General features: G+C 53.4%; 2 protein-coding genes and 1 pseudogene across 5 annotated transcripts; 2 read left to right on the top strand and 1 right to left on the bottom strand.

Annotated features, from left to right (window-relative positions):
* Positions 1-12,308: 12,308 nt before the first annotated feature.
* On the top strand, positions 12,309-13,402 carry LOC148093027 (cytochrome c oxidase subunit 6C pseudogene; annotated as a pseudogene).
* Positions 13,403-14,975: 1,573 nt separating this feature from the next.
* On the top strand, positions 14,976-17,521 carry SMIM29 (small integral membrane protein 29). 3 transcript variants are annotated; one of them, XM_087817342.1, is made up of 5 exons: positions 14,976-15,118; positions 15,284-15,382; positions 16,143-16,326; positions 16,496-16,521; positions 16,792-17,521. In XM_087817342.1, the coding sequence occupies exons 3-5, from the start codon at positions 16,216-16,218 to the stop codon at positions 17,300-17,302; spliced, it is 648 nt and encodes a 215-aa protein (XP_087673468.1). In that variant the 5' UTR covers positions 14,976-15,118; positions 15,284-15,382; positions 16,143-16,215; the 3' UTR covers positions 17,303-17,521. The 3 variants fall into 3 exon arrangements, with proteins under 3 accessions (XP_087673468.1, XP_087673469.1, XP_016079170.2); XM_087817343.1 differs by lacking the exon at positions 14,976-15,118 and having other exon boundaries at positions 15,216-15,382; XM_016223684.2 differs by lacking the exon at positions 14,976-15,118 and having other exon boundaries at positions 15,290-16,326; positions 16,792-16,897; positions 17,074-17,139.
* Positions 17,522-17,688: 167 nt separating this feature from the next.
* Positions 17,689-26,895, bottom strand: HMGA1 (high mobility group AT-hook 1). Of its 2 annotated transcripts, XM_016223762.2 has the most exons (6): positions 26,806-26,895; positions 26,450-26,563; positions 22,730-22,875; positions 20,871-20,954; positions 20,173-20,223; positions 17,689-18,908 (listed from the first exon to the last, which is right to left on the bottom strand). In XM_016223762.2, exons 3-6 carry the CDS (start codon positions 22,829-22,831, stop codon positions 18,855-18,857), a joined length of 291 nt encoding a protein of 96 aa, XP_016079248.1. In that variant the 5' UTR covers positions 22,832-22,875; positions 26,450-26,563; positions 26,806-26,895; the 3' UTR covers positions 17,689-18,854. The 2 variants fall into 2 exon arrangements, with proteins under 2 accessions (XP_016079248.1, XP_016079249.1); XM_016223763.2 differs by lacking the exons at positions 26,450-26,563; positions 26,806-26,895 and adding an exon at positions 22,952-23,021.
* Between the last annotated feature and the right edge of the window lie 672 nt (positions 26,896-27,567).

The raw sequence follows: 27,567 nt of genomic DNA, 5'->3' as shown, positions 1-27,567 counted from the left end.
TGAAGCTCCAAGTTCTGGGTCCTGAATAGCAACGATGTGCTAAACCCAGACACTGGCCTCAGAGGCACCTGCTTGGGTGACAGATGGCATGAAGTGGGAGAGGGGACAGCCGGGGAGGTGAGCCATTGGAGGCAGGGCGGGCAGGAGGACCGCGGAAGGGTGGGATGGAATAGGGATTCAGAAAAGGGAGACGGGACAGTCATTTTTCAAAAGTCTACTTGCTAAAAGAAATTTTTTAAGGCTGCTAGCTTGCTATAATAGGTGTGAGCACTGGGCTTAGACCAGGTCTCAGCTTCGCTGTCAGTAAGCACTGTGATCCGGGACAAGTGACCATCCCAGTTCCCGCCTGTTCAGTGGCGGGACCTACCTGCGGCGCCGCCGTATTGTGAGTGTTAAGCAAAGAAGCGCATGTGGTGCCGAGGTTGGTGTGTGATCGTTCCATGGTGGCCGAGGGTGAACGCGTCTGGGAAATGGCGAGGGCTGTGCTAATACCCTAAGTAAGGACATAGTCACAACGGACACAGAATCACAATGCCATATGACAAGCGCGATAAAAGGCGCTGAGGGCCCAGCGGGCTCCGAGGGATGAAGGCATCCTGGGCTGGGGAGCGTGCGCAGGGCAAGGCGCCGGACACAATGCCAACGGTGGCGGCGGGAGGGCCGCGGGAGGGCCGCGGGGCTCAGGTGGCTTGGCAGGTGGTGAACCCCACTCCGCGTGACTGGGAAGCCGACAAAGGTTTTAAACGGAGCGTGACTGCATGTGGGCATTGGGGGAAGATGATACCACTGTCCACTGAGTGCTCCTTGAGCGCCAGGCCTTGCGCCAGGCAGTGCGACTGCTGGGCACGCAGTGTCTGCGGTCCCCTAACACACGGGACCTCTGACGGTTACCACGCGTGGCGAAGGAATGGAGGCTTAGGAAAGCGGGCTGCTTTTTAAAGGTACTAGGAGGACTGAGTTTTAAATAATATTTTAAAATATTATTTTAAAATGTAAGTAATTTTTAAGTGGCCGCCACCGTGGAATGGTCATGACCGGAGAGGAGGGGCGAGGGGGAGAGAGACATCGTGGATGGCCGCCTCCTGCACGCCCCCTGCCAGGGACGAGCCCACAACCCGGGAAGCAGGCCGGCGACCTTTTGGTGCACAGGACACGCTCAACCGCGCCTCTCCCGCCAGGGATAAGGGAACTGATTTTAAAAACCACAGGCTGCCGCCCAAGGATGTCCACGACAGTTCCGCAAACTACAAGGAACAGCGCAGGACTGAGAGGGAAGTCCTGGGACCTATCGAATCAAGACTCACTGTGAAGCTTAGTGACTGAAACAACGTGATAAGTGGGAGCAGCTACACAGAGAAAAAGTGAGTGAACAGAAGAGGGGACCGGGACCCAGACCGTGCAGACGTGCGAGCGTGTGAGCGCCTGAGCGCAGGCAGGGCGGCTTCAGCAAGCGGCGTGGGAACCACCGACGAGGCGCGGGAGAGTGCATTAGACGGGCCAGAGCGGGCGGCACTGAAGGTGCACTCGCGTCTGGTCCCCAAACGCCTCGCAGGCAGGGTTGTGGGGACGCAGAGGGAGCGGCGTCCTGACCCCACCGTCACTGTCAGCAGGCTGGGCACTGATGGCGCCCCAAGGCACTGCCAGCTGCGTGTGTGAGAGGGACCGTCGGGCACGCGGCGAGCAGTTACTGGGGGCGCGGGGCGGTCATGACACCGGGAAGGTGTGAAGTGGCCGAAGTGGCCGGGGCGAGTCCCGGCTGGCGGGGCTGGAAGGGCTGAGGGACACTCACAGACTGGGGAGCGGGCACAGTGAGGATTCACCGGTGCCCTGGTTTAGAACTTTGAGCAAAGAATACAGGTCTCTGGCCGCGCCGCAAACAGGCGGCTCCCCGCCCTCGGCCTGCAGCCTGCGAGCCCGTGGAAGGGGGGCGCCCTCTTCCTTACAATTACGAAGAATTTTTTTTTTTCTTTGTGATTTTGTATATTTTCCAACTCCTTTTTTTAAGTAGTTGGTTTTTTTCTTTTTAGAGAGAGAGACAGAGAGACATCAGTCTGTCGCTCCACTTCACGCATCCGCTGGCTGCCTCTTGCATGTGTTCCCACCACGGAGCCTGCAGCCTGGGCCATCAGGACAACATCCAGCCAACAGCTACCCCGCCAGGGCCTATTTTCCAACTCTTGATAGTAATTTGTTTTTGCAACCAGAAAGGAAATAGTTCCTCATATTTATGGAGAATTTTATTATTTACCCAGTATCCCCTATAAATTATTTCTTTTAATCAACAATGATCTCATTTATGAGATGGACAGTCTTACATTTTGGAGTTTCCAAGCTGTTGAATGACTTACCTGAAGCCACAGGGTAGCAAGTAGTGGGGACAGGGCACTTAGGGCCAGCCTGGCGAGGTCGAGCCTGGGCAACATGATGGCAGTCACCAAGACTCCAATGCAGCCTTGGCCCCATTTTCTTTGTGTGTCTCCCCAATCCCTGGGCATTGGCCCATCGACCCACCTGTCATGAACTCCATTAACTCATTTATAAAATAAACATGCATTGATCCCCCACTGGGTGCTCCATTATTTTTTAAGGCATTCTTTAAAGCTTTATTGAGATATAATTAAAATACAATAAGCTGCCCGGCAGGGCGTGGCTCAGCGGTTGAGCGTCGGCCTAGGATCCAGGACATCGCGGTGCGATTCCCGGTCAGGGCACATGCCCGGGTTGCGGGCTCGATCCCCAGTCGGGGGCGTGCAGGAGGCAGCCGATCAATGACTCTCTCATCATTGATGTTTCTCTCTCTCTCTCCCCCTCTCCCTTCCTCTCTCTGAAATCAATAAAGATCTATTTTAAAAATTAATTAAATAAAATACAATAAGCTGTACATATTTAAAGTGTAGAATTAGATGTCTTGACATGTTCATATGAAAATATCACAACCAAGGTAATGGACCAATCCATCACCCACAATTGGTTGCTTCTCACACACACCCCCGACAGGAGATTGAACCCACAACCTGGGTCTGTGCCCTGACCAGGAATCAAACCCATGACCTTTCAGTGTCCGGGACGACACTCCAGCCGAGCCGCACCAGCCAGGGCAAGGGGTGTTGAATCTTTGTCAGGTGCTTTTCTGCTTCTCTGGAGACGATCACGTGGTGGGTGTCCTCTGTCCTGTTACTGTGCTGCATGTCCTACGTCGGTTTCCGTTGCTGCAACACCCTTGCGTTCCTAGGATAAGTCCCATTTGGTCATAGTGTATAGTCCACGTGCCGTCGGGGGTGGTTCACTGGTGTTTTGTTGAGGATTTTTGTATCTATGTTCATAAGGGATATTGATCTGCAGTTTTCTTATGGAATCTTTCTCTGGCTTTATCAGGATAGTTCCGGCCTCTCAGAACGTGATGGGATGGGTTCCCCTCCTCTTTTTTTTTTTTAGAAGAATTGGAATAGGTTTGATATTAATTCCTCTTTAAATATTTGGTAGAAGTGGCTAGTAAACCATCCACTCCTGGACTTTTCTTTGTTGGGAGGTTTGTTTTTTTTAATCCTCACCTGAGGATATGTTTTTATTGATTTTGAGAGGGAGACAGAGGAGAGAGGGAAACATTGGTTGGTTGCCTCCCGTATGTGCCCCAACGGGGGCTCAAACCCAAAACCTGGGTGTGTGCCCTGATGGAGAACCAGACCCGCTGCCTTCTGGTGTGCGGACAACGCGTCGACCGAGCCACCCACCCGGGGCCTTGGGAGGCTTTTTGATTACCGGTCCAATTTTCTTGCTTATCAGAGGTTTGTTAGGAGTTTCTATTTCTTCATTTAAAAAATATATATATATCTTTATTGATTTCAGAGAGAGGAAGGGAGAGGGAGAGGGAGATGGGAACATCAATGAGAGAAACATCATCAATCGCTGCCTCCTGCACGCCCCCTGCTGGGGATCGAGCCCGAAACCCGGGCCTGTGCCCTGACCAGGAATCGAACCTCGATCTCCTGGATCCTAGGTCGATGCTCAACCCCTGAGCCACGCTGGCCGGGCCTATTTCTTCTTGAGTCAGTTTTGAAAATGTGCATGTTTTTAGGAATTTGACCATTTCATCCAAATTCTCTCCTTGGCATACATTTATTAATTGCATTCTGTTATAATCCCTTTAATTTCTGTAAAGCCCAGTAGTCATGTACCAGCCTCCATTTGTGATTTTAGTTATTCACATCCTCTATTTTTTTAGTCAGTCTAACTAAAGTTTTGTCAATTTTGTTATCTTTTCAAAGAACCAGCTTTTAGTTTTGTTGATTGTATTGTTTGGGGTTTTTTCCCCCCTGTATTTCATCTATCTGTCCTCTGATCTTTATTATTTCCTCTCTTCCACTGGTTTCAGGGTTAGTTTGCTGTTCTCTTTCCAGTTCCTTAAGGTATGAAGTTAGGTTGTTGATTTAAGATCTATAAATTTCCCTCTGAGTACTGCTTTTACTACACCCCATGAGTTTCAGTGTCTTCATTTGTCTTAAAGTATTTGCTAATTTCCCTAGTGGTTTCTTCTTTGACCCACTGGTTTTTCAAGAATGTGCTGTTTGCTTTCCACATGTTTGCTAATTCTCCAGTGTTCCTTCTGTTTTCAAGGTGCATCCATGTTGTAGATGTGTCAAAATTTCATTCCTTTTTAAGGCTGAATAATATTCCATTATACATACATTTTGTTTATCCATTTATCTGTCGATAGGCACTAGATTGCCTCCACCATTAGACCATTGTGCATAATGCTGCTATGAACACACGTGTACAAAAATTAGGTCCAGAGAGAGAAACAAGCTGGCGGCGCAGGTAGCAGCTGCGCCCACCACCTCCCGCAACCTCATCAAAATCACAACGAAAATACAGAACCACCCTCACTCAGAGCCTCCTGAGATCCGGCTGCACAGAAGCCCCACAACCAGGGACCTGAAGCAGCACCGAGAGCGGGAGGAGGGGCGCAGACGCGGGCGGATCGGGGCTGGATCCTGGAGACTCACCGGGGGACCACACCCGGTGGCACGGGTTAAACCCAGGAGGGAATCTCGGTGGCGGAGTTTTCCCAGAGGAGCTGGGGGTCCCAGCCTCACATCAGGCCCCAGCCCAGGGCTCCAGGGCCAGGAAGAGACAGCCTCACACCTTCAGCTGTGAAAACCAGCGGGACTGTCCCTGAGGGTCGAGGAGAGTGGGGGAGCATCAGCAGCTCCTCCTAAAGGGCCCGCGCACGGACTCACTCAGACGCTCCCTCTGAGCCCAGCACCAGGAAGCAGCTTGAAAGGACCTGGGACACTTGGGGAAGAACTAACCTGCCTGAGATCCAGGAGAGAGGTGCAGGGGCGGCTTCCTCCCAGGCAGAAGGGCTGGCGGAGGCCATGGCTCCTTTGGCAAGTCGTCCCCGCACAAAGCTGGCAGGCAGGCGCCATATTTGAATCGCCCGCCCTGTGATTCCCGGAGGCCCCGCCCCTCCCCACCTGCAGCTCATCCAGGCCATTTCCAGGGGCTTTTCTGTGCAAGTGGCCTCTTGCGCCTCATGCTTAGGACTTTCCTAAAATCTCTCAAACAAGCAGCAGCTGCCCCTCGGGGTCAGTTCCTCCCAGTGACGCCAACAGCAACCAAGGCTCAACTCAACAGGACAGTGCACACAGCCCACACAGGGGAGCACCTACAAGGCCCAGCTCAGGTGGCTGGGGAGGCTGAGCCCCTGGACCCCCCAGGACACCTACACAAAGCCACTCTACAAATTCCAGGAGATGTAGCAGCTCTGCCTGATACATAGAAACAAAACCTGGAAGCAGCCAAAATGTGGAGGCAAAGAAACATGTCACAAAGGAAAGAACAGAAGAAATCTCCAGAAAAGGAACTAAATGAAATAGATCCAAGCAAGCTAACAGATACAGAGTTCAGATTTTTGTTTATAAGGATGTTTAAGCATATTATTAGGGAAATAACTGAGAAAATCGATAACATAATAAAGTACCAATTTGAAATGAAGGCTACAAGAACTGAAATGAAGAATAATTTACAGGGAATCAGCAGTAGAGTAGAGGATGCTGAGAATCAAATCAGCAATTTGGAACATGAGGAAACAAAAAACACCCAACCAGAAGAGCAAAAGGAAAAAAGAATCCAGAAATATGAAAATAGTATAAGGAGCCTCTGGGACAATTTCAAGAGGCCCAACATTCATATTATTGGGGTGCCAGAAGGGGAAGAGAGCAAGAAATTGAAAACCTATTTGAAAAAATAATTACAGGGAGAGAAACAAGATAGCGGCGTAGGTAACAGCTGCACCCGCTGCTTCCTGCAACCACATCAAAATTACAACTAAAATACAGAACCACCCTCACTCAGAGCCTCCTGAAACCTGGCTGAACAGAAGCCCTACAACCAGGGACCTGAAGCAGCACCGAGACCGGTAGGAGTGGCGGAGACGCGGGCGGATCGGGGCTGGATCGCAGAGACACTGCCGCGGGCACACACCCGGTGCCGCGGTTGAAACCCGGAGGGAATCTCAATGGCGGAGTTTTCCCGGAGGAGGGAGGGGTCCCAGCCCCACAGCAGGCCCCCAGCCCAGGGCTCCAGGCCAGGAAGAGACCCCGCAACCTCAGGCTGTGAAACCAGAGGGGACTGTGGCTGAGGGTCCGGAGGCTGCGGGAGCCCCAGCAGCTCCTCTAAAGGGCCCGGCACGGACTCACTCGGACGCTCCCTCTGAGCCCAGCGCCGGGCAGCAGCCTGAAAGGAACTGGGACACTCGGGGAGGAACTAACCTGCCTGGAATCCGGGCGAGAGCTGGAGGGGCGGCTTCCTCCCAGGCAGAAGAGCTGGCGGAGGCCATGGCTCCTTTGGCGAGTCCTCCCCGCACACAGCCAGCGGGCAGGCGCCATATTTGAGTCGCCAGCACCTGACTCACGCCTCTGGCCCCGCCCCGTGATTCCCGGAGGCCCCGCCCCTCCCCACCTGCAGCTCATCCAGCCCATTTCCAGCGGCTTTTCTGAACAAGTGGCCTCTTGAGCCTCATGCTTAGGACTTTCCTAAAATCTCTCAAACAAGCAGCAGCGGGCCCCATACGGCTTGATAAGTGGCCCCAGGCCTGGCACTAGCGGCAGCTGCATTGGCTCATAGCTTGGCCTCTCCTGGGCACCTCCAAGCCCAGCACAAGTAGCAGCCAACTGTGGTTTGCTGTGTAGCTCATGCTGGGTGGACCTAGGCAAGGCACTGGCAGAGGCTGACTTTGCACCTCCTGGGAGGCCTCAGAGACAGTGCCCCTGGTGGTCAGACTTGACCACACTGGATTACAACCCTACCACAGCCACAAGTGACACACTCTAGGGGCACACTTGATGAACCAAAGCTCCACTGAAGTAAATCCTGCTCCATAGGGGTGTCTCCAGCACAGCAGCTCTCTGGCTGTAGTTGCAGCTGGTCCTCACAGCTGACTGGCCTGGGGATCAGTTCCTCCCAGGGATGCCAACAGCAACCAAGGCTCAACTACAACAGGACAGTGCACACAGCCCACACAGGGGAGCACCTAGAAGGCCCAGCTCAGGTGACTGGGGAGGCTGAGCCACTGGATCCTACAGGACACCTACTACACAAAACCACTCTACATATTCCAGGAGACATAGCTCTATCTAATACATAGAAACAAACACCTGGAAGCAGCCAAAATGTGGAGGCAAAGAAACATGTCACAAAGGAAAGAACAGAAGAAATCTCTAGAAGAGGAACTAAATGAAATAGATCCAAGCAAGCTAACAGATACAGAGTTCAGAATTTTGGTTATAAGGATGTTTAACCAGATGGTTAGGGAAATAACTGAGAAAATCGATAACATAAAGTACCAATTTGAAATGAAGGCTACAGGAACTGAAATGAAGAATAATTTACATGGAATCAGCAGTAGAGTAGACGATGCTGAGAATCAAATCAGCAATTTGGAACATGAGGAAACAAAAAATACCCAACCAGAAGAGAAAAAAGAAAAAAGAATCCAGAAATATGAAAATAGTATAAGGAGCCTCTGGGACAATTTCAAGAGGCCCAACATTCATATGATTGGGGTGCCAGAAGAGGCAGAAAGAGACCAAGGAATTGAAAACCTATTTGAAAAAATAATTATAGAAAACTTCCCCTACCTGGGGAAAGAAATCGACTTTCAAGTCCAGGAAGCACAGAGGGTTCCAAAGAAGAGGAACCCAAAGAGGCCCACACCAAGACACATCATAATTAAAATGCCAAAGGTTAAAGGCAAAGAGAGAATCTTAAAAGCAGCAAGAGAAAAGCAGTTAGTTCCCTACAAGGGAGCACCCATAGGACTGTCAGCTGATTTCTCAACAGAAACCTTGCAGGCCAGAAGGGAGTGGCAAGAAATATTCAAAGTGATGAAAAACATGGAACTACAACCAAGATTGCTCTACCCAGCAAAGCTATCATTTAGAACTGAAGGTCAGATAAAGAGCTTCACAGATAAGAAAAAGCTAAAGGAGTTCATCACCACCAGACCAGCACTACAGGAAAAGTTGAAAGGTCTTCTTTAAAAAGAAGCTATTGAACAAAAGAATCTGACAAACTAAATCCAGAGACATTGACACATGCAACAGACGGTCATATCTCAGAGGAAAGAGGGAAGGGGAGTGGAGGGTGGGAAGAGATTAACCAAAGAAGTTATATGCATATATGCATAACCCATGGACACAGTCAACAGGGTGAAGGCCTGGGGAAGGGGTGGGAACAAAGAGGAGGGGGTCAATTGGGGGGGGAAATGGGACACCTGTAACACTCTCAACAATAAAGATAAATTTATATATATATATATATGGTAGTTCTTAATTCTTTCAGGAACCATCATACTGTTTTCTATAATGGCTGCACCATTTTACATTTCCACCAGAAGTACACAAGAATTCCAGTCTCTCTACATCCTCACCAACATTTGTTATTTTCTGTTTTGTTTCATTTTAAATAATAGCCATCTTAATGTGTGTGGTTTATTTTTTTTTAATATATATTTTTTAAATATATCTTTACTGATTTGAGAGAGAGGAAGGGAGAGGGAGAGAGAGAGACAGACACATCAATGATGAAAGAGTCATTGATCGAGCCTGCAACCCGGGCATGTGCCCTGACCAGGAATCGAACCCCGATCGCCCGGATCCTAGGTTGACGCTCAACCACTGAGCCACAGCCAGCCAGGCAATGTGTGTGGTTTAGATTTGCATTTCCTCAATGGTTAGTTATCTTGAGCATCTTTTCATGTGCTTATTGACAATTTATATATCTTCTCTGGAGAAATGTCTATTCAGGTCCTACTAGATCATTGTTAAATCCATTTTGCCAATCTCTCTTTTTGTGTGTGTAGTAAAATATACATAAAATTTATCATTTTAGGCATTTTAAAATAACTCAGTGGCATTAAATAAATTCATAATGTCATGCAACCATCATCAACCTTTGTCTTTTAACTGGTGAGTTTAACCCATTTACATTTAAAGTAGTTACTGGTAGTGAAAGACTTGCTTCTGCCATAGTATTGTTTTCCATGTCATATCTTTTTTGATTCTCAATCCTTCCAATACCACCTCCCTTTTTGTCTGGTTTTTCCTAGTGTACCATTGTGATTTCCTCTTCATTTCCTACTTGTTTTCTTTGTGGTTGCCATGGGGATTACAATTAACACCCTAAGATTAACAGCTGACTTTATCATCAGAAACTATGGAGGCCAGAAAGCAGTAGGATGATATAAAGTACTGACAGGAAAAAACAGAAAACAAAACACCTGGTAACCAATAATTGCATATCCAGAAATACTATCCTTCAAAATTAAGGAGAAGTGAAGACATTCCCAGATAAACAAAAACTAATGGAATTTGTTGCTACTAGAACTACTGCCCTACAAGAAATGCTGAAGAGAGTCCTCAGCCCTAACTGGTTTTTCTCAGTGGTTAGAGCATCAGCTTATAGACTGAAGGGTCCTGGGTTCAATTCTGGTCAAGGTCACTTACCATGGTTGCAGGCTCAATCCCTATCCCAGGTCGGGGCACATGCAGGAGGCAACCAATCAATGTGTCTCTCTCACTTCAGTGTTTCTCTCTCCCTTCCATTCTCTCTGAAAAAGCAATGGAAAAAAAAATATCCCCAGGTGCAGATAAAAAACTTTAAAAAAAAGGGAGTCCTCAGACTAAAGCAAAAAGGCATTAGATGAAAACTCAAAGCCATAGAAAGAAAGATCACTAGTAAAGGTAACTGTAAGGTAAATATAATGGCTAGTATTATTGTATTTTATGTATGTAACTCCTCTTTTGTTTCTTATATGATTTAAAAGACAGATGTATAAAACAATAATTATAAATCTGTTAGCATACCATGCACCCAATGTGTAGAGATGAATTATAGCAACAGCATAAAATGTGTATGTGTGTGTGTGTGTATAGAATTGCATAGGAGAAATTAATATATGCCATTGAAACTAAGATGGTATCAACTCAACCTGGATTGTTATAAATGTATCTATTTCTTCTTAAGTGCACTTCGGTAATTTGTGTCTTCCCATGTATTCTCCATTTCAACTAAGTTGCTGAATTTATTGGCATAAAGTTGTTCCTAATATTTTCTTATTTTTCTTTTATTATTTGTAGAATCTTTCGTGATTTAAGTCTCTCATTCCTGATTTTGGTGATTTATATTTTCTTTTTTTCTGGTCAATCTGACCAGAGGTTTATCAGTTTTGTTGATCTTCTCAAGAAGCAGCTTTTGGTTTCATGGATTTCAGCACACTTTGATTTCAGGTAGAAGCTGAGATCACTGACATGAGATTTTTAAAAAATAGGCATTTAGAGCTATAAATTTCTCTAATAGAGATGTCCCACAAATTGATATGTTGTGTTTTCATTCTCATTCAGCTAAAAATATTTTCTAATTATTCTTTGACCCAGAGGTGTCTTATTTATTTTCAAGCCCACACCCCGGGCATGTGCTCTGACCAGAATCAAACCGGCAGCCTTTCCGTGCACAGGACAATGGCTCAACCACCTGAGCCACACTGAGCAGGGCTGTTATTGATTTCTAAAAAATTCCATTGTGACTATAGCGTACTTTGTCTGAGTTCTTTTTAATTTATTGATACTTATTTTAAGAATATGATTTATCTTGATAAATGTTATATGTGCACTTGAGAATATATAATCCACTACTGTTAGATGGAGTGTTCTCTCAGTGTTAATCAGGTCAAGCTGGTTGACAGACAATGTTACTCAAGTTATTATTCAATACAATGTTATTTCCTGGCTGATTAGTTGTCTACTCGTTTTATCAATTACTGAAAGAGTAGTATTAAAAAATAAAATAAAATCTCTGACTATAATTGTGATTGTCTTTTCTTGCACTTCTACCAGTTTTTGTTTCATGTATTTTGAAGCTCTTATGGGGCCCATGAACATTTAGGATTATTATGTCCTTGACTAATTAACCCCTTCATCATTATGAACTGACCTTCTTTATCCCTGGTAATATTCTCTGTTCTGAAATCAACTTTGTCTGATATTATTGTAGCCTTCCTAGCTTTCATTTGATTAGCAGAAACATGGGGTATCTTTTGTTTTAACCCTATTTGAATCTTTCTATTAAAAATACATTTCTTGCCCTGGCCAGGTAGCTCAGTTGGTTAGACTGTCATCCCGATACGCCACGGTTACAGGTTTGACCCCAGTCAGGGCACATACAGGCAGCAACCAATGAATGCATAAATAAGTAGGACAACAGATTGATGTTTCTCTCTCTCTCCCTTCCTCTCTCTCTAAGAACAAATTTTTTTAAAAATCAATAAATAAAAATTTAAAAATAAATAAAGTACATTTCTTACAGGCAGCATATAATTGGGTCTTCCTTTATTATCTCCTTTGTTGGCTTATTATTTATAACTGTTATTTTACTAGTTGCTTTAGGGTCTATAATATACATCTGTAACTTCCACAGTCCACCTCATCGCAAAAACTCACCAGGCCTCAAATGCAGCCCTGGAGCAGCTACCAGCACAGAGCTGTCCAGGAAAAAGGGCCCATCTGTCATTCTGTTCTGCCCTACCCTTGCTGATCATGCGAAGGGCCCTGGGAAACCATCACACTGCTCAGGGCCTCAGCTTACTCATTTTAAAATTGGGGTTGCCCCAGCTACCCTGCCTAATTCAAAATGGTGTTCTGTCCTAGGAGTAAGGGAAAAGACCTGACACTGAGACCCCAGCCCTTTCCACACACGGGCCCACCCAAGGTGACCGCAGGCCTGCTCCTAGGACCACTAAGCCCCCAAGATACATGGTTGGAAGCCCCAAGGAGGACAAAGATTGGGTATGTGGCAGCCAAGGGGGCCCGGGTTCCAAAACCTATCAGTTGAGTCAGGAAGGACGCTGGTGTTGAGAATAACTAGCAGGGCTTCTGAGACAGGCCAGTCAGCCAGGACAAGTGGAATGGGGCAACTGACAGAGCTGAACAAACTGGCAGAGCAATTTACAGCAGATGCAGGTCACTTCCCTAGAGATAACATCTCGGCCTCAGTTGTGTTTCAGCTCCAGGCCCGGAAAAGCAGCAAAACCAGGTGGGTGACACCAGGACCAGCTGCAATGACTAAAGACCACCTGCCCTGGCACTCACCAATCAGTAGAGACCATGACCCTGAAAAAACACACCTGGAAAATTAATATTCTGCTGAAACCCACCCTGAGACCTCCTCTAAGATTCCCTCCTGCAAGAGAGAGAAAAGCCTCAAGACAAAGGACCCAGCACGTGCTCTCCTTCTGGGGAGCAGCCCCCCATTCCCTTTCCCCACTTCTTCCCCAACAGGCACAAAGATCCTAAACACTAAGGGTCCCCACGAGAGACTTGCAACCAGGGGAGCAATGGGCAGCGGAAGCCCATCCCAGGCTAATTCCCTTAACCTGACCCCAAGGACCCCTTTTCTCTGACTGCCCAGAGAACTAAGGCAGCCCCACCTAGGCTCTCCTGTTGCTTCTTCTACCCTAACCCTAACTCTTGTTTCACTGTCCCCAGTTTTAATAAACATGACGTCATAGTCACCTGGACTCGTGTTGTGAAATTTTTCCTGAACGAAGTCAAGAACCCACAACTACCAGCTGTTTCTAGGCAGATCTGCTCAGGGCCAGGTCTGTCCAGCAACACTTCCAGGGCTTTGACGAAACCTCAGATGCGTGGCCTTCTGGCCAAGCGTCTGTCTGCGATTTCACATTGTTGGAGTGATCCTTGTATCCCTGGGGGTTGCAGCTTTCTGTAAGTTTGCTGTGGCTGACCCGAGAAAGAAGGCACATGCAGATTTCCACTGTAATTCCATGAAAGATTTTGGGGGGAAGAGGAAGACTGGCATCTTTCGAGGGCAAAGCGATCTTGGAATGTGAAGAATTTCTTTGGGTTGAATTCCGTAGAAGCTAGTCACTGACCTGTGTTCCTGAATTATGAAACATGAACATTTGAGCAAAGGAATAGTTCTCTTGATAGATAAATGATTAACAAATACTGTGGAAAAATAAATAGAAAAAATAAAACCTACCACTTGATCCCCACTTCCTCCCAAGGTGAGGCAGGCCTTGCCTGGGGAGGTGGCCTCCTCCCCTCTGCCCTCAGCTCTGATAGAAGCATTGGAGGGGTGGTCTCCCTACTCTTCAGACTCAAAAGGCTGAGAACACCAGGAAATCTACCCGGAGCCTCTAAACCCAGGCATTTCTCTGGTTCCTTTCCCTTTATCTGATTCCCCACCAGTCAGGCAGTGGTGTCTGGAGGCAAGAGTCCCCACCTGCTCCCAGGTTCCCAGTTGAATCATTCAACCTTCTCTGGAAGGGCCTGAGGAGACAGGTCAGATCAGACCAAGTGTCCATGCCATTGGCTGCCCCTGGCAAAAACAGGGTGACCCAGGCCACTCCTGTGTTTCCAGCAGCACCTGAAGGACCCAGGAGGACCTCAGCCTGTTTCAGCTGCCACAGCCTTTATGTTCTTAGGTAGTTTCCAGCACCTGCCAGTCTGGAGTTTTCCCAATTGCCTGGACGGGGGTGGGGGTGGGGGTGGGTAGGGGATTGGGGTGGGGGAGTGTCTGGCGCAAAACCACACGCACACATTCGAGGTAACTGTAGATTCGCCTGCAGTTAAATAGAGATCCTTTTGCACACTTTACCTAGGTTTTCCCAATAACTTTAAAACATCCGCACTCGAGGGAAAGGGAGAGAGAAACATCGATCAGGTGATCAGTTGCCTCCCCTACGCGCCTCGAGCAGGGTCGACCCACAACCTAGGACGTGCCCTGAGCAGGAATCGAACCCGCAGCCCTCGGGTCTCCAGGCAATGCTCCAACCCCCTGCGCCGCGCGGCCGGGGCTCCCAGCGACGACCTTTGCAGAGCTGTAACCACCAGCACACCGACACCGGTAAAAGCCCACCAGTCTCGCGCGGATGGCTCCCGCAGGCGCGCGACATTTCAACGACCAGACCAGAGCGAGGTGACCCCGCTGACCCTCCTCTTAGCAAGTAGCTGTGACCCAAGGGGTTTCCACCGGTGCCCGCCCCCAAAGAAGGTCAGGGGGCCCGGTCCCGCTGCCCTTGCAGCCCCTTCCCGCGGCGGCCTGTCCCGCGCGCGGGAGACGGGCGCCGAGCGGGGCGGGCCCGCGGCTGCTCCCCCCCGCGCGCGGCCGGGAGGCCAGCCGCCGCAGGCCTCGGGGAAACGTTACCGCGCGGCGGCCCCACACCTGGGCCCCAGCGGGGCGGGAGCCGAGCGCCGGGCCTCGCGGGGAACCCGAACCCCAAGCGCCGCGGCTCCCGGACTCCGCCCCGGGGCACGCCGGGAAACCTCGCCCCTCCCCGCGCCCTCCTCCCCCCGCTGCGCAGCCCTCGGCTGCCCCCTGCCGCCGCGGGGTGGACCCTGCAACACGGGCCGGCCCCGCCTCCGCGCCGCCGGATTGGCAGCTCCAGAGGTCTCCGGGCGTCCGCAGCCCGCCACCGGATTGGCTGCGCTGAGGAGCTGAGGCTCCGCCCATTTCCCCGGGTCCTTTGATCACGCGCCTCCAGGCTCTTCCGGGGCCCGGGAGTCGACCGAGGGCGTTCCTGTCCGGGCTGCAGCGGCGGGAGGTAAGGCATGGCCGGTTGCATGGGCTGCAGAGCGCTGGCACGGGTCCACGCCTCGGGGTGCCGGGGTTGCAGGATGCCGGGGCCCCTCTGCGCTCCCCCCAAGCCTCCCTCCCCCGGCCTGAGCCTCCCAGAGCCCTGGGAACTACCTCGGCTCGCTGTTGCTAGTTCGCATCCTAGGAGCGGCCTGACACTCCACCCACCTCGACATGGGACGGTGTGCGTGCGACTAAGCAAGCCCAGTCACCCCACGAACAACCGGGACAGGTAGCTCACACCTTGCCCTCGGATGGAGACCTAGGCGAACCAGGGTCAGGGACCGTGGGGCTCCTGTGTGCAGCCACCCACGGACAGTCTTTTTGCACCTGTCGATGGGAGCTGTCCCTCTCCTCTGCTTGTCAGCTCAAGCCAAGACGGCAGGGACCTGGGCGGAGCCTTGGGTGAGGACCAGAGGGAGGGGACTTCACCTCACAGATGCAGTCCAGCCCCTAACCACTTGTGTCCACCCAGGCAGGATGTCCAGGCTGTATGTCTGGAGTGACACCAGGGGCAAGGAGGGCACATGGGGCCCTGACTGTAGCCTGAAGTGTGGGGATTGAATCAGGACTGAGGCAGGCGCCTTCTGTGCAGGACCCTCATATTTTCACCTGTTCTCTCCTTTTTGCTTCACTGGATAGGTGCTGGCAGCCCAGCGCCCCAGGAGGTCAGGACAGGAGCTGGGGACCTATATCTAACCTTTCCCAGGAGTTGAGAACTGCAAATGTTTGGCCAGCACCTGAGCTGGGCCCCACCCTGATTTGGGGGTAGGAGCTGGGCAGCACTCAGTCCCTGGGTCTAGGCCTCCCCTAGGTGCCCCTCACACCCAGGCTTTGCTGAGAGTCATTGGAGGGTTAGGGTTAGGGGGCCTGGAGGATTTCTGGTCCCAGTGCGTGACCTAAGTTTTCATGTATCACCAGCTCTTGGGGAGGGATCCGGAGCCCGGATGTCACTCTGGGTGAAATTGATGAGCTCCCTTCCTCCTCCCCAGGGAGCCCAGTGGAGGCGCCCTCCCGGAGCACTCCTGCCCATGCTGACTACCCAGCCCTCCAGCTGCTGATGTCATGAGTAACACCACAGTGCCCAATGCCCCCCAGGCCAACAGTGACTCCATGGTGGGCTATGTGTTGGGGCCTTTCTTCCTCATCACCCTGGTCGGGGTGGTGGTGGCTGTGGTAAGGAGCCCCCTCATTCACACATATACGGCCACACCTTTGCCTAGGAGGGCTGGGTGGGCCCGGCCCGGTCTACACACAGCATCTCAGGCTGTTCTGCTTTTAGGGGTTGGAAGTGGGTGGGCTGCCCTGGGCTCCCAGCCTCCACAGTGCTGTGTCTCTGTTACAGGTAATGTATGTCCAGAAGAAAAAGCGGTGAGTGTCCCTGCTCCCCAGTACTACCTCCCCCACACTTGGCTTAAATTTCTTCTCATAGGATCTGAGTTTGCTGCATACATGTAAGACCCCCTCAGCCATCCAGATACAAGCCTGAAATCCCCAACACCCCATTGTTAGGTTTTCCTGCCCAGGCTCAGCTTACCCCCTGGGGAGAGGCCCCTTTGTTCTTAGAGGGCAGTGGAGACAGGGAAGTCATGTTTGAAGGCAGTGGGCCCCCTGGGCTGAGTGCCCTCCCCTGTCCCCCAGGGTGGACCGACTTCGCCATCACCTGCTCCCCATGTATAGCTACGACCCTGCTGAGGAGCTACACGAAGCTGAGCAGGAGCTACTTTCTGACGTGGGAGACCCGAAGGTCAGAACTCCAACGGGGGGCGGGGGGGGGTCTACTCTGCTCTCACCCATACTCACCCCTGAAACCGGAGCCTGGTTCTGCCATCTGCCCTCCTCATTTGGGCCAAGTAGTGAGGCCTCTCCTCCGGCTGTGGTGACTCCAGGGCCAGAGCCCAGCTGTGGTCTCCTCCCCCACAGGTGGCGCACGGCTGGCAGTGTGGCTACCAGCACAAGCGGATCCCCTTGCTGGATGTCAAGACCTGACACCCCTGCCCTGGTCTTCAGAACCATGGGGTCCTGCAGTGTCCAGGGATCTGCTGCCTGCTGCTTCCCCCTCCCACTTGCTCTCACCCAGCTCCCCTGCTGGGCACTGGGTCTCCATTCCTCCTCCCACCCATCCCAGCCCCATCACCTCACTGCCCCCTAGGCCTTTAGTCCTTTGTGGGCTGAGCCCACTGTCCCAGGCACTAAGGGGAGCTTTTTTCTTTTTTGGACGGTTGGGGGGCCGGGCAGAGCTTTGCCCTTTCCGCAAGCCCTTCCTTCAGTCCTCGACTTGGCTTTGGAGTTTCTGATGGTGACAGGGCCTGATGTATAGTGTTCAGTATACATATTTTGTAAATAAAATGTTTTGTGGTTAGGCGTGTGATTTCTTCGAAAGGGCCTTCAATTACCTCCCCTGGAGGTGACTGTGCTCCCCTCTCCTCCCGCCCCCAGCCTGAGAGCTGAGTAGGGCACCTCCAAAGCCACCCTCACGATTCTTGGTTTCCACCTTTACCTGGTTCCAGGCACCCACCACACAAAAAAAGACTCCAGTCCAGAAAAGGATATTTTTTTATTCAAGTAACTGCAAATAGGAAACCAGAGGGGGGGGCCCCAGGCTGGGACAAATAATGGCTACCTCCTCCCCGGCAGAACAGGGGGAGAAGGTAGCCCTACACTCTCCGCCGTCAACACAGGCCCCCCCCTGCTCACTCTGCTGCAGCATCCTAGGGGCAGAGCCCCACCTTCCCTGGGACTGGGGTAGTCTATTCCCAGCCTGCTTTGCCCCTGGCCCCTTCCCAAGAGCATCTTGGAGGGGAGTGTGGGCAGAACAGGAGGCAGTGAGGATGAACATTTGGCGCTGGTAGCAGCAGCAATGACAGATGTCTAAGAATGAGACTTTGAACAAAAAACAACACAACTGTCCAGAGGTAGTTTGTGAACAGAGGAAAGATGGAACCAGAACCTTGGGGGGTAGGGAGGAGCTGGGGGTGGGAGTGGGCAAGGCTAGCTCCTTGTTAGTGCCCCATGTGAGGGAAGGGGAAACGAGGCCTAGAGTAGAAGCAGACTGGGTAGGGGGCTCACACCCCTCCTGCCTTCCTTCCTGTGCCCCAGGGCAGGGCTGTCCAACCTAGTGCAGGGACTAGGCAAAGTGGGGAAGGAAGGAAAGTGGGTGTGAGCCGCACCTGGTAAAGACACAGCTTGGTTGGGGCATCTTGGGGCCAAACAGCCCTATCCATGGCCACATGTGCTGCTGCTGCCAGGACACTGGAGGGGGCATGTCAGAGTGATGGGGCTCAGGCCCCTTTAAGGCCAGGGGAGCCCTCCCAGGCCCCCTAATGGGAAGCCAGAGGTAAGAGTGGGGAAGGGACCCCCTAAACCGGGAGCCCAGTCAGCAATGTCCCCACCACCAAGGGAGCAGAGACGCAGCAGGTGCAGGGTGTGGCTAAGTGGGAAGTCAGCTTTGTCCAGGAGGGCAAGTAAATGCAGGTATGGGGTGGGGAGGATACTGGGAACCGAGACCAAAGGAAAACTGCTCCCCACTCGGGCCACCAGGGCCCGGCTGGAGTGCTGTGTAGTGTGGCGGTGCAGGCGGGCGAAGGCGAGTGGCAGATGGGTGGTGGTGACTGGGGGCCTGGGGGGAGGGGTGGGGGCGGTGGGAGCGGAGCTGTCCAGTCCCAGAAGGAAACTGCTCCTGGGTGAGGAGGCGGGTGGCACGGTCACTGCTCCTCCTCTGAGGACTCCTGCGAGATGCCCTCCTCTTCCTCCTTCTCCTGTGAGGTGGGCAGGGCCGTCAGCGGGTACCAGGCCTGGCCCTCCTCCACCCCCAGTTGTGGGAGAGGGAACACAGGCCTGCTGCCCCCGCCCCTCCCAGGCGCTCCAGAAGGGGGATGAGTCAGGACTGAGTGTGTGGGTGACTCAGCAACCTCCAGAGCCCAGTTTCATTCATAAAAAAGGAAGAATTTAAAGGGAGGGAAGAAAACCACACACATGCAGCTCTCACACGGAGCCATCCTCCCCTGCCCGGGGCCGAGGTGGGGGCCTGGGCAGATCTCAGAGCAGCAGCCCGTAAGCTGGAGGAAGTGAGGAGTGACTGGCTCCAGAGGGAAGGGAGGGGAGGGGGGCAGCAGCCAGGGAGAGGAAATGGGGGGGCTGGAGGGTGTAGGGAACCAGGTGGCCTTGGAGCACAGGGGCAGCTGCTGCGCGGTGGGGCAGTGGCAGCGGCCGCAGGCTGACCCCAGGCCAGGGCGGGGAGGAAGGGGAAATGTGTGCCGCAGGGGCTCACTCACAGGGCGGGAATGTCGGGACACCACTGCTGCGGCCCCCGTGCCAGGCACAAACTCCAAAACAACTTGTTTCCTGTTACTCACTCCTGGGGCCCAGCCAGCACCCCCAGCCCCCCTAACCCTGGTGGTGGTGGCTCAGCTCGAGGAATGAATGCCTCAGGGAGTTCAGGGAGCAGGTTGGGGATAGGAAAGGGCAGGGAACAGGAAGGCTGGGGTGGCTAACTGCAGGGGAGCCCCCTAGAGGCAGTCTCCTGACTTGGCACACCTACTTCCACTAGGAGCTATTTGGGGGCCCAGAAATGGAAGGTGCCTCCATATGGGACCACACCTCAGTTCTACCCAGCACCGACCCCTCCCAGGGCTGAGCTCTTCACCGCTTCTTCTCCCTCCCCAGGATCAGGGTAAAGACAAACCTCACCCCTTCCCCGTGTGATGTCCTTTCCTCATTTTTATAATGGGGGAGAGACTAGAGGACCTCCAAGATCCCCCCTAGATGTAGACACCCTCCACCAGTGCAGGGCAAAGGTCTACTCTGTACCTGGGACCCCTCACTTCTCATGGACATATAGCTCTTTAAAAGCCCTGGGCTGGGTGCCAGAGCCTGGGCCTGAGCCAGTGTGACATGCCACCATTCTTGGCCCTGCAGGTCAGGGAGAACTGTCTTTCCATGGTGGGTGCACCTATCAGGTCGGCATCATCCATTCTTAGCACCCCACCCAGAAGAGCCAAGCTACCACCCCCCTTCACCTACCAGTTTTTTGGGTCTGCCCCTAGGTTTCCTCCCTGGAGTCGTGGTGGTTTTCTAGATGGTCAGAGAAAAGATGCACTAAGTCAAATGTCCCTGAGGGTGCTTATCCAATGACGGTGAGAAGCAGGGAAGGACAGAGAGCTGCCCACCTCTGCTCAGGGCAGCCCAGGAATCTCACCCCAGCCACAGGCCCACCCAAGTCCAGCTGGCGATGACTGGCCACCACATCGCCCCCCCTCAATATACACACATGCCCCCCATTCCCTCCTCCACCCATGACTCAGAGGATATGAGTCGTGTCTTAGAAAAAAATAAAATAAAAAACAAAACAACTTCTCTGAAAGGCTGATGCCACCAGAAAGGCTGGCCTTCCCTGATCATCCCCATCCCTCAGGATCCAGCGGACCCAGGACAGAAGGTAACTTTCAGTCCAGGGGCTGGTGGGGCTGCCCCTTCACTCTTCCCAACTCTTATTTCTCCGGACTGGGAATGCTGCAGGACTTGACTTGATTTCCCCATTGTCCTGGGCAGGACCAAGGCCCCAGAAGTGAGACCTTAGTCATCACCCTGCTCTCCCCAATTAGCAAAGGCCCATCACCTGCCACCCACACCAGGGCAGAGGGGGCAGATGCAGGATACACCAGCCCTTTCCCATGCCTCCCTCTTCGTGCACTAGGACCACCCCCACCCCCAAGCCTCACCCGGGTCTTGGCAGCACCCTTGTTTTTGCTCCCCTTCGGTCTGCCCCGAGGTCTCTTAGGTGTTGGCACTTCGCTGGGCTCCTTCTGCAAAGACAGAGGATGCAGTCAGACACAGATGCCACCTGCCCCACCCCTTTCAGAAGACAGAGCCCTCTGCCCCACTGCAGCAGGGTTTAAGTCAGCTAGCCATCACCAGGGAACCCACAGGGACAGGGACAAGTCGTCACAATGTAGTTCTCAGTTTGACCATCTTTCACGAAGCCCCTACCCTTGCTTCCCTGGGAAAGGTGTCATGGGGGGGGGGGGGGCAGCTTTGCCCCGACCCAGCCCTGCCACTGAGTAGTCATAAGATCTTGGGGAAGACACTTAATGCCCGGAGCCTCAGTTTCCTCATCTGTAAATGGTGGCAATACTTCTTACAGAGTATCATGAACACTAAATAATGAATGTTGGAAGTGCCTAGCCCTGGGCCACAACTGTTGCCTACCCTTTCAGACAATGCCTGCTGGACACTTCCGGAATGCAGAGTAGAAAGGATGCCCCCCAAGGAGCCTCCAGCCTTTACCTGAAAACTGGCCCCCTCCAGGCTGCCTCCCAGGGAGAAGAAACCCCAGAGATCCCTGCCATTGTTGCCACTAAAATTTTAATAAGCCCGAGGCAGAATAAAAAGCTGCTGCATAATGCATAGAAACTGGGCAGTAAAGGCACAGCAGCTATGGTTTCCTGTGGGCTGTTTCTTACCATGGTCCAGTAACCCAACACCCTTTTCTGACCCCCGACCCCACCCCAGCTAAGAGGCAGTCAAATGCCACCACCCGGACCCCTCATGGCTCATGGCTCCGAAAGAGTGGGTCTGCCGTGTGAAGGGCAAGGACCGACCTGGGTCCCCTCGCCTCTTCCCCAGGAAGGGGAAGTCCCTGGACTTCACCTACAGCTGCCCCTGCGGGAGAGAAAGCAAGGTCTCCACCGCACACCAGATGGACCCACAGCCTGACTGGCCCTCTAACCCTGTGGGAGGACAGCACCAGGGATCCGAGGGTCACTCTGCCACCAACTCCCCAACACTTTCCACTTCTTAGGCTTCAGTTTCCTTGTACAGAGCCAGGGCAAAGCCTAGTCCCAGGCCACTGGCAATGAGGCCCGTGAATGGGTCCGGTTACTGGTCCGGAATGGGGAGTACAGAACTGCCCGTTAAGTACCCAGAAACCTTCATAATAGTAAACGAACAGAGTAACACGTGAGATGGATCTCATGATTAAAAACCCTAGACTTGCCTAGCCGGGCGTGGCTCAGAGGTTGAGCATCGACCTAGGATCCAGGCGATCAGGGTTCGATTCCCGGTCAGGGCACATGCCCGGGTTGTGGGCTCGATCCCCAGTCAGGGGCATGCTGGAGGCAGCCGATCAATGACTCACTCATCATTGATGTTTCTATCTCTCTCTCCCTCTCCCTTCCTCTCTCTGAGATCAATAAAGATATATTTAAAAAAACAAAAACAAAAAAACCCCTAGACTTCTCTCTTCATGCTTCCAGAGTTCATCTTTACAGTTCTGTAAACACAGTGGTCCAGGATGGACTGGAAAAAAAGAGTGCACAGACCTGCGTGCACAAGGGGGGTGGCACTGCGCTGGGATTTGCTGACCTAGGCTCAGGCCCCTCTTCTCTCCGGGGTGTCAGGGGGATCTGTAGGGTGTGCGGGCACGTGTGGGGAGGACACCTGCACACAGAACGATTCTGCGCCCCTCCATTCCCGCTTTCGCCTGCCGAGATGCCTGGTACCTCCCTAGCCCGAAGGGGGAAACTGAGGCAAAGCCTGGGACACCCACCCGCCCCCCCACCAGCGCCGCCCCAGGACTCACCGGAGGCTGCTTCCGAGGCCGGCCCCGCCCTCGCTTCTCAGTGCCGTCCTTGTCCTGCTTGGAGGCCAGGGGCTGGCTGGCCTTCGAACTCGACTCGCTCATCTTCCCTTCTCTGAGGAGCAGGTGGAGGAGCGACGGCTGGGGTGCTGGACGCAGGAAAAGTGGCTTTAGACAAAACACTGTTTCAGCCCGGCCGGCGTGGCTCAGTGGTTGAGCACTAACCTATGATCCAGATCGATCGAAGTTCAATTCCCAGTCAGGGCACATGTCTGGGGCACAGGCTTAATCCCCCCACGGGGGAATGAAGGAGGCAGCCAACCAAAGAGTCTCTCATCATTTATGTTTCTCTCTCTCCCTCCCCCTTCCTCTCTCTGAAATCAATAAAAATATATTTTAAAAAAACATAACACTTTGTTTCAGCCACCTCCTACCCCCTCATCCCTCCCACCCTCCAAGTGCACTGCAGCAGAACTGCCTGCCCCTAGGGGTGCCCAGGTTCCCACCCTGCTGCTGCCACAGGGTGGGGCTGGGCCGTTGGCCCTAATGAGCTCCTTATCTCCTGTTCAGAAGGGCTCTTTGTTGTCCTGCCACCTCCACAGGGCAAGGGCCTGGAGGCACAGGCAGCCCAGACCAGGCTGAGGCAAAGGTGTAGATGAAGGGGGGGGTCCTCATACCTCACAAGGTGAGGGGGAAAGGAACTCTCTCTAGCCAGCTTCTGCCCTTTCACCAAGCCTGGGGAGCTCACAGGAACAAGGGAAAAATAAGAGTTAAGCAAAGAAAATGAGCCTGGGCACCTGGCAGCCATGAGCTTCAATGCCCTGCACACCTCACTGACAACAGTCAAGGCCCGAGGCTCAAGAGGAAACACTGTAAGGGCCAACCTTGACACTCCACACCAACCACACGGCCAGGGTTGGTCCCCGGCCCCAGCAGTGCCCCTCTCTGCTCCCTCCCAGGGTAAAGCCTGGGATTCAAAGATGGGGCACAATTTAGGAAGTGGGAAGATGGTTGAACTGCAATGAGTAAGGTCAGGGGAGGAAAAGAAGCCCAAAGCTGAAAGGTGGGTCTCCTCTCTCCCCTCACCCCCATCCTGCCCACCTGGAGTCAGATGAGATCTCTCCCTTTGATACCTGCTTACAGAAGGGGCATCTCCAACTGGGATGGAACCTTCTAGCTGGCTCTTGAGCCCTGGCAGGGCTGATCCTAAAAATCTTCTTGGTCCCTTCCTAACGTGTTCTCTCTTCTTAGAAGCCCGTTTTGTTTTAATCAGCCCCACTATTTGTTTACCTAAAACCTCTCCCTGCAAGGACACTTACACCCTGTAGTTGGGAGCCTCTTCTAGAGACTTAAAAAAGGACAGTGAGGCCCTGGCCGGGAAGCTCAGTTGGTTTGTGTCGCCCCAGTATACCAAGGTTGTGGGTTCCATCCCCCGTCAGGGAACGTACAAGAATCAACTAATGAATGCAGAAATAACTGGAACAACAAATTGATGTCTCTCTCAAATAAGTAAATATATTAAAACAAAAGTCTCTGTTATTATCTCCAAGTTACATAAAAGAGACTTGAATCAGGAAACCTATGGCTCTACACCTGCGTGTGGACCAACTCCTGGCTGCGCTTGGTAAAGGGTGGGCTGGGCCCAAATGGCTCCACTTCTGAAAGCCCCTCAGTTTGTATAATGGGGGTAAAGGGAAGACACATGCCTCAACTACCTCTCCCGACTGCTGCAAAGGTCAAACCAGGTAATAGTTTTAAAATGCCTAACAATGGGAAGTCTTCATTCAAAACGAGAACTAGAACATTTGAAAATGACTTCTTTCCCCTTTTCAGACAATTTCCAATTTTAACCCAATGAGAGGGAAAAAAACATTTTGCAAACTTGTGACTTCTGGAGGGCCCAAGGCCCCATCCTCAGAGCTTCGCAATGCTCCAGGCGGCAGGGCCTTTTCTGGTATTCATTCTGTTTTATAATATTTGAGACTTGAAGACCCTTTCAAACAAGGTGGTTGGTGATTTATCCTGCTCCATCATTAGTGGCTTGGCCTGCTCTGTAATTACAGGCAGTGATTAGAATCTTCTATTACACCACAGGTCCCCTTTCAAACTAAACATCAAAATTAATCAGCGAAATGAGTATTGACCTCTGATGAGGTCTGCTGGAGGCCCCCTCAGAGAGAGGGTTCTAGTTGGGTGAAGCTGGTCCCTAATCCCAGACAGCCTGGGCCCCGCCTGCTCAGATCCTGGTAGGTCTCTCTGGAAGCTCCTGTTTCATCTGGTGCTTTCTCCTACCTCTTGCTGCTGGAGACCCTTGAGTCCACTCACCCACCCCAAATCCAGACCTCCATCAACTAAATAAAAGCCTGAGGCCCTCTCTGGTGAGACGGACAAATGCCGTCTCTTCCACCTGTTTCTTACCATCGGAGAGGCCTGGCCTGGAGAAGCTACGTTTAAGGTCCAATCTTAATCCTTCAGTTTATAAACCCTTTTGAGCCTCAAGCTTGTCCCCTTTATACACTGTGCCCCTAATGTGTGCTGCACAAATGCTTAAAGAATCTGCAGGAATGACCCTAGGATATCATCATGGGTCTACCTTATTTTACAAAAAAAGTAGTCCAGAGAGCCCTGGTAAGTTGCCTAAAGTCACACAGCAAATTGACGAACAGGATGGAGTAGGACCCTCTGGCCCGCCACTTTCCTTACTCGCCTGGAGGCCGGTTAAGCCCCTGTGGTCCCCTGCCCAGGGTGACTCTGCAAGTGCCTGAGCTTGGCCGTTGCAGGTCCACCCGCGGGACTAGGGGCCAGAACGCGCGGGGGGAGGGGCGCAGGCCGCTCTAGCAGGCGCGGGAAACCGGTGCACCCCGACCGCATGCACCGCCACGCGGGTGCACCCAGCCCCACTTCCTGCCAGAGGGGGCACCCAAGCCCGCCTTGGGGCAGGAAACCTGGCGCGCGCGGGCGAGGGGAGAGGAAGAAAGCCACCTTCCTCTGCGCCCTCCCGGCAAAATAAAGCCCCAGGAAAATAAATAGAAACGGGGAGTCAAAGGGACTAGTTCCAACAGAGCCCAGCAAAGCAGAGAAACCAGTTTGTGGGGGTGGAGGGCAGGCCTGGCCCTGGGGGCTGAAGAGGCGCGCGGGACGGGCTAGAGGTGGGGTCGGGGTAAAGCCCCAAACCCAGGCCCGAGTTCGGCCTCATCTGCGAGACGGGCACCAGGTAAAGGCCGAGCGGGAGTGGGACCGAATTGCGGGGTTCCTGCCCATCCCCCTCACTTCTAGAACTTCCCCAGGCTGCGGGGGACGGCCGTCTCCCCACTCCCACTGCGCCGCAGCCTGTTCCTCTCCCCGCCTTCCCCCCTCCCCCAGGGCCCGGGCCCGGGCTCGGGCTCGGGCGGGAGCGGCGGGCGCGAGGTGCATCGGGATCCGCCGGGTGCACAACTCGCGCTCGCCGCAGCCGCGCGCCCCCTCCCCCACCGCGCGCCTTTCCCGGGTCCCCGCCCCCCCGCAGGGCGCCCGCGGCGCGGGGGAAGGGGTGCGGGCGCCCTCCCCACGCCTGCGGGCCCCGCCGCCCGCCCCCGCTCCGCGCGGCCCTCCTCCGCCCGCGGCTCGCGCAGTCCCGGCCTGGGAATAAAGCTGGAGGCGCGCGCTGCAGCCCCCGGCGGCTCGCAGGAGGGGCGGCGGGGGCGCGGGCGCCCCCCTCCGTCGCGGGCCCCGGGGACGACTCACCGCGAGCTCGGCCGCCGGCCTGTGGTGCGCGCTCCGGGCTGCTAGGAGCGACGGTGCTGGGCGCTGAGGACCGGCCTGGCTTCGCCGCCGCCGCCGCTAGTAGCAAATGCGGATCTGAAACCGGGAGAGAGCAGAGGTTCTCAGAGACCGCCACCGCCGCGTGCTCGCCGCCCAGGCCCCCGCGGGGTATTTATGTGTCACATCCAGGCGGGGGGACAAAAATATTCCCCCTCCCCCGAAGGATGGCGAGGGGCAGGAAGCTAGGCACGGCCCGTGCGCGGCCTCAATAAATAAATAATTTAATTAAATGATAGATCAAAAAAAAAAAGAAGCCACCGGAGGGGCCGCGAACTCACGCCTTCTTGGAGCCGCGCCAGCGCCAGAAATAGCTCGGGCTCCGAGTCCCAATTAGAGGAGCGCAGCCCCGGCTCAGGGGAGCTTAAAAAGAGCGACCCAGGGGCAGGGGGGACGGGCCCGCCCGCGCCAGCCGTGTCACTGAGGGGGCGGGGCCATGCAAATGAGCCCGGGGATTTAAAAGGGCGGCCGCCCGCCAGCCGCCCCGCGGGTGGGTGCTGACTTCGGGAGGGGCACGCAGTTTCAGGCGCCGGCGCCCGGGGCGGGCTGAGAAACCGAGGTGCCGGCCTACTCCCCACTGTCTCGGGTTGGGAGACCTGGGAAAGGGCACAGAGGGGTCGTCAAAGAGCTTTTCCCCGGGTTAGGGGGAACGGCGTCCTTACGGCCTGGAACGCGGGTGTCCCTTGCAGAATCATCTCTAGGGGTCTCCGGGCCATAGGGGCCCGACGCCCGCGGGCCGCGAGGATGTGGGCGGGTTTGGTGCCTGCGGGTCCGCGCGGGCGGGAGGGGTGGGGAGAAACGCGCCGGCAGGAGAGTTCCGTGGCCTACCCGCCGCCCCCTTCGCCCAGATACGTGGCTGGTAGATTTCCCTGGGCGGACAGGTGTCAGCATGTACATTTCAGTGCCAACCCGCGGGTGGCTAACTGGTAAAATACAGGTCTTGTGAAATTCAAACGTGAAACTTGTGAAATCCAGAGTTTTAATTTATTAATGGCCGCAAGTGAACCTTAATCAAGATGCATCCTAAAAGCAAACGATTGGCT

Source organism: Miniopterus natalensis, chromosome 5 (genome assembly GCF_054644295.1).
Source record: "Miniopterus natalensis isolate mMinNat1 chromosome 5, mMinNat1.hap1, whole genome shotgun sequence".
Lineage (NCBI taxonomy): Eukaryota > Metazoa > Chordata > Mammalia > Chiroptera > Miniopteridae > Miniopterus > Miniopterus natalensis.
The sequence above is the reverse complement of the archived record's forward strand: the minus strand, read 5'-3'. Positions and strand labels throughout refer to the sequence as shown.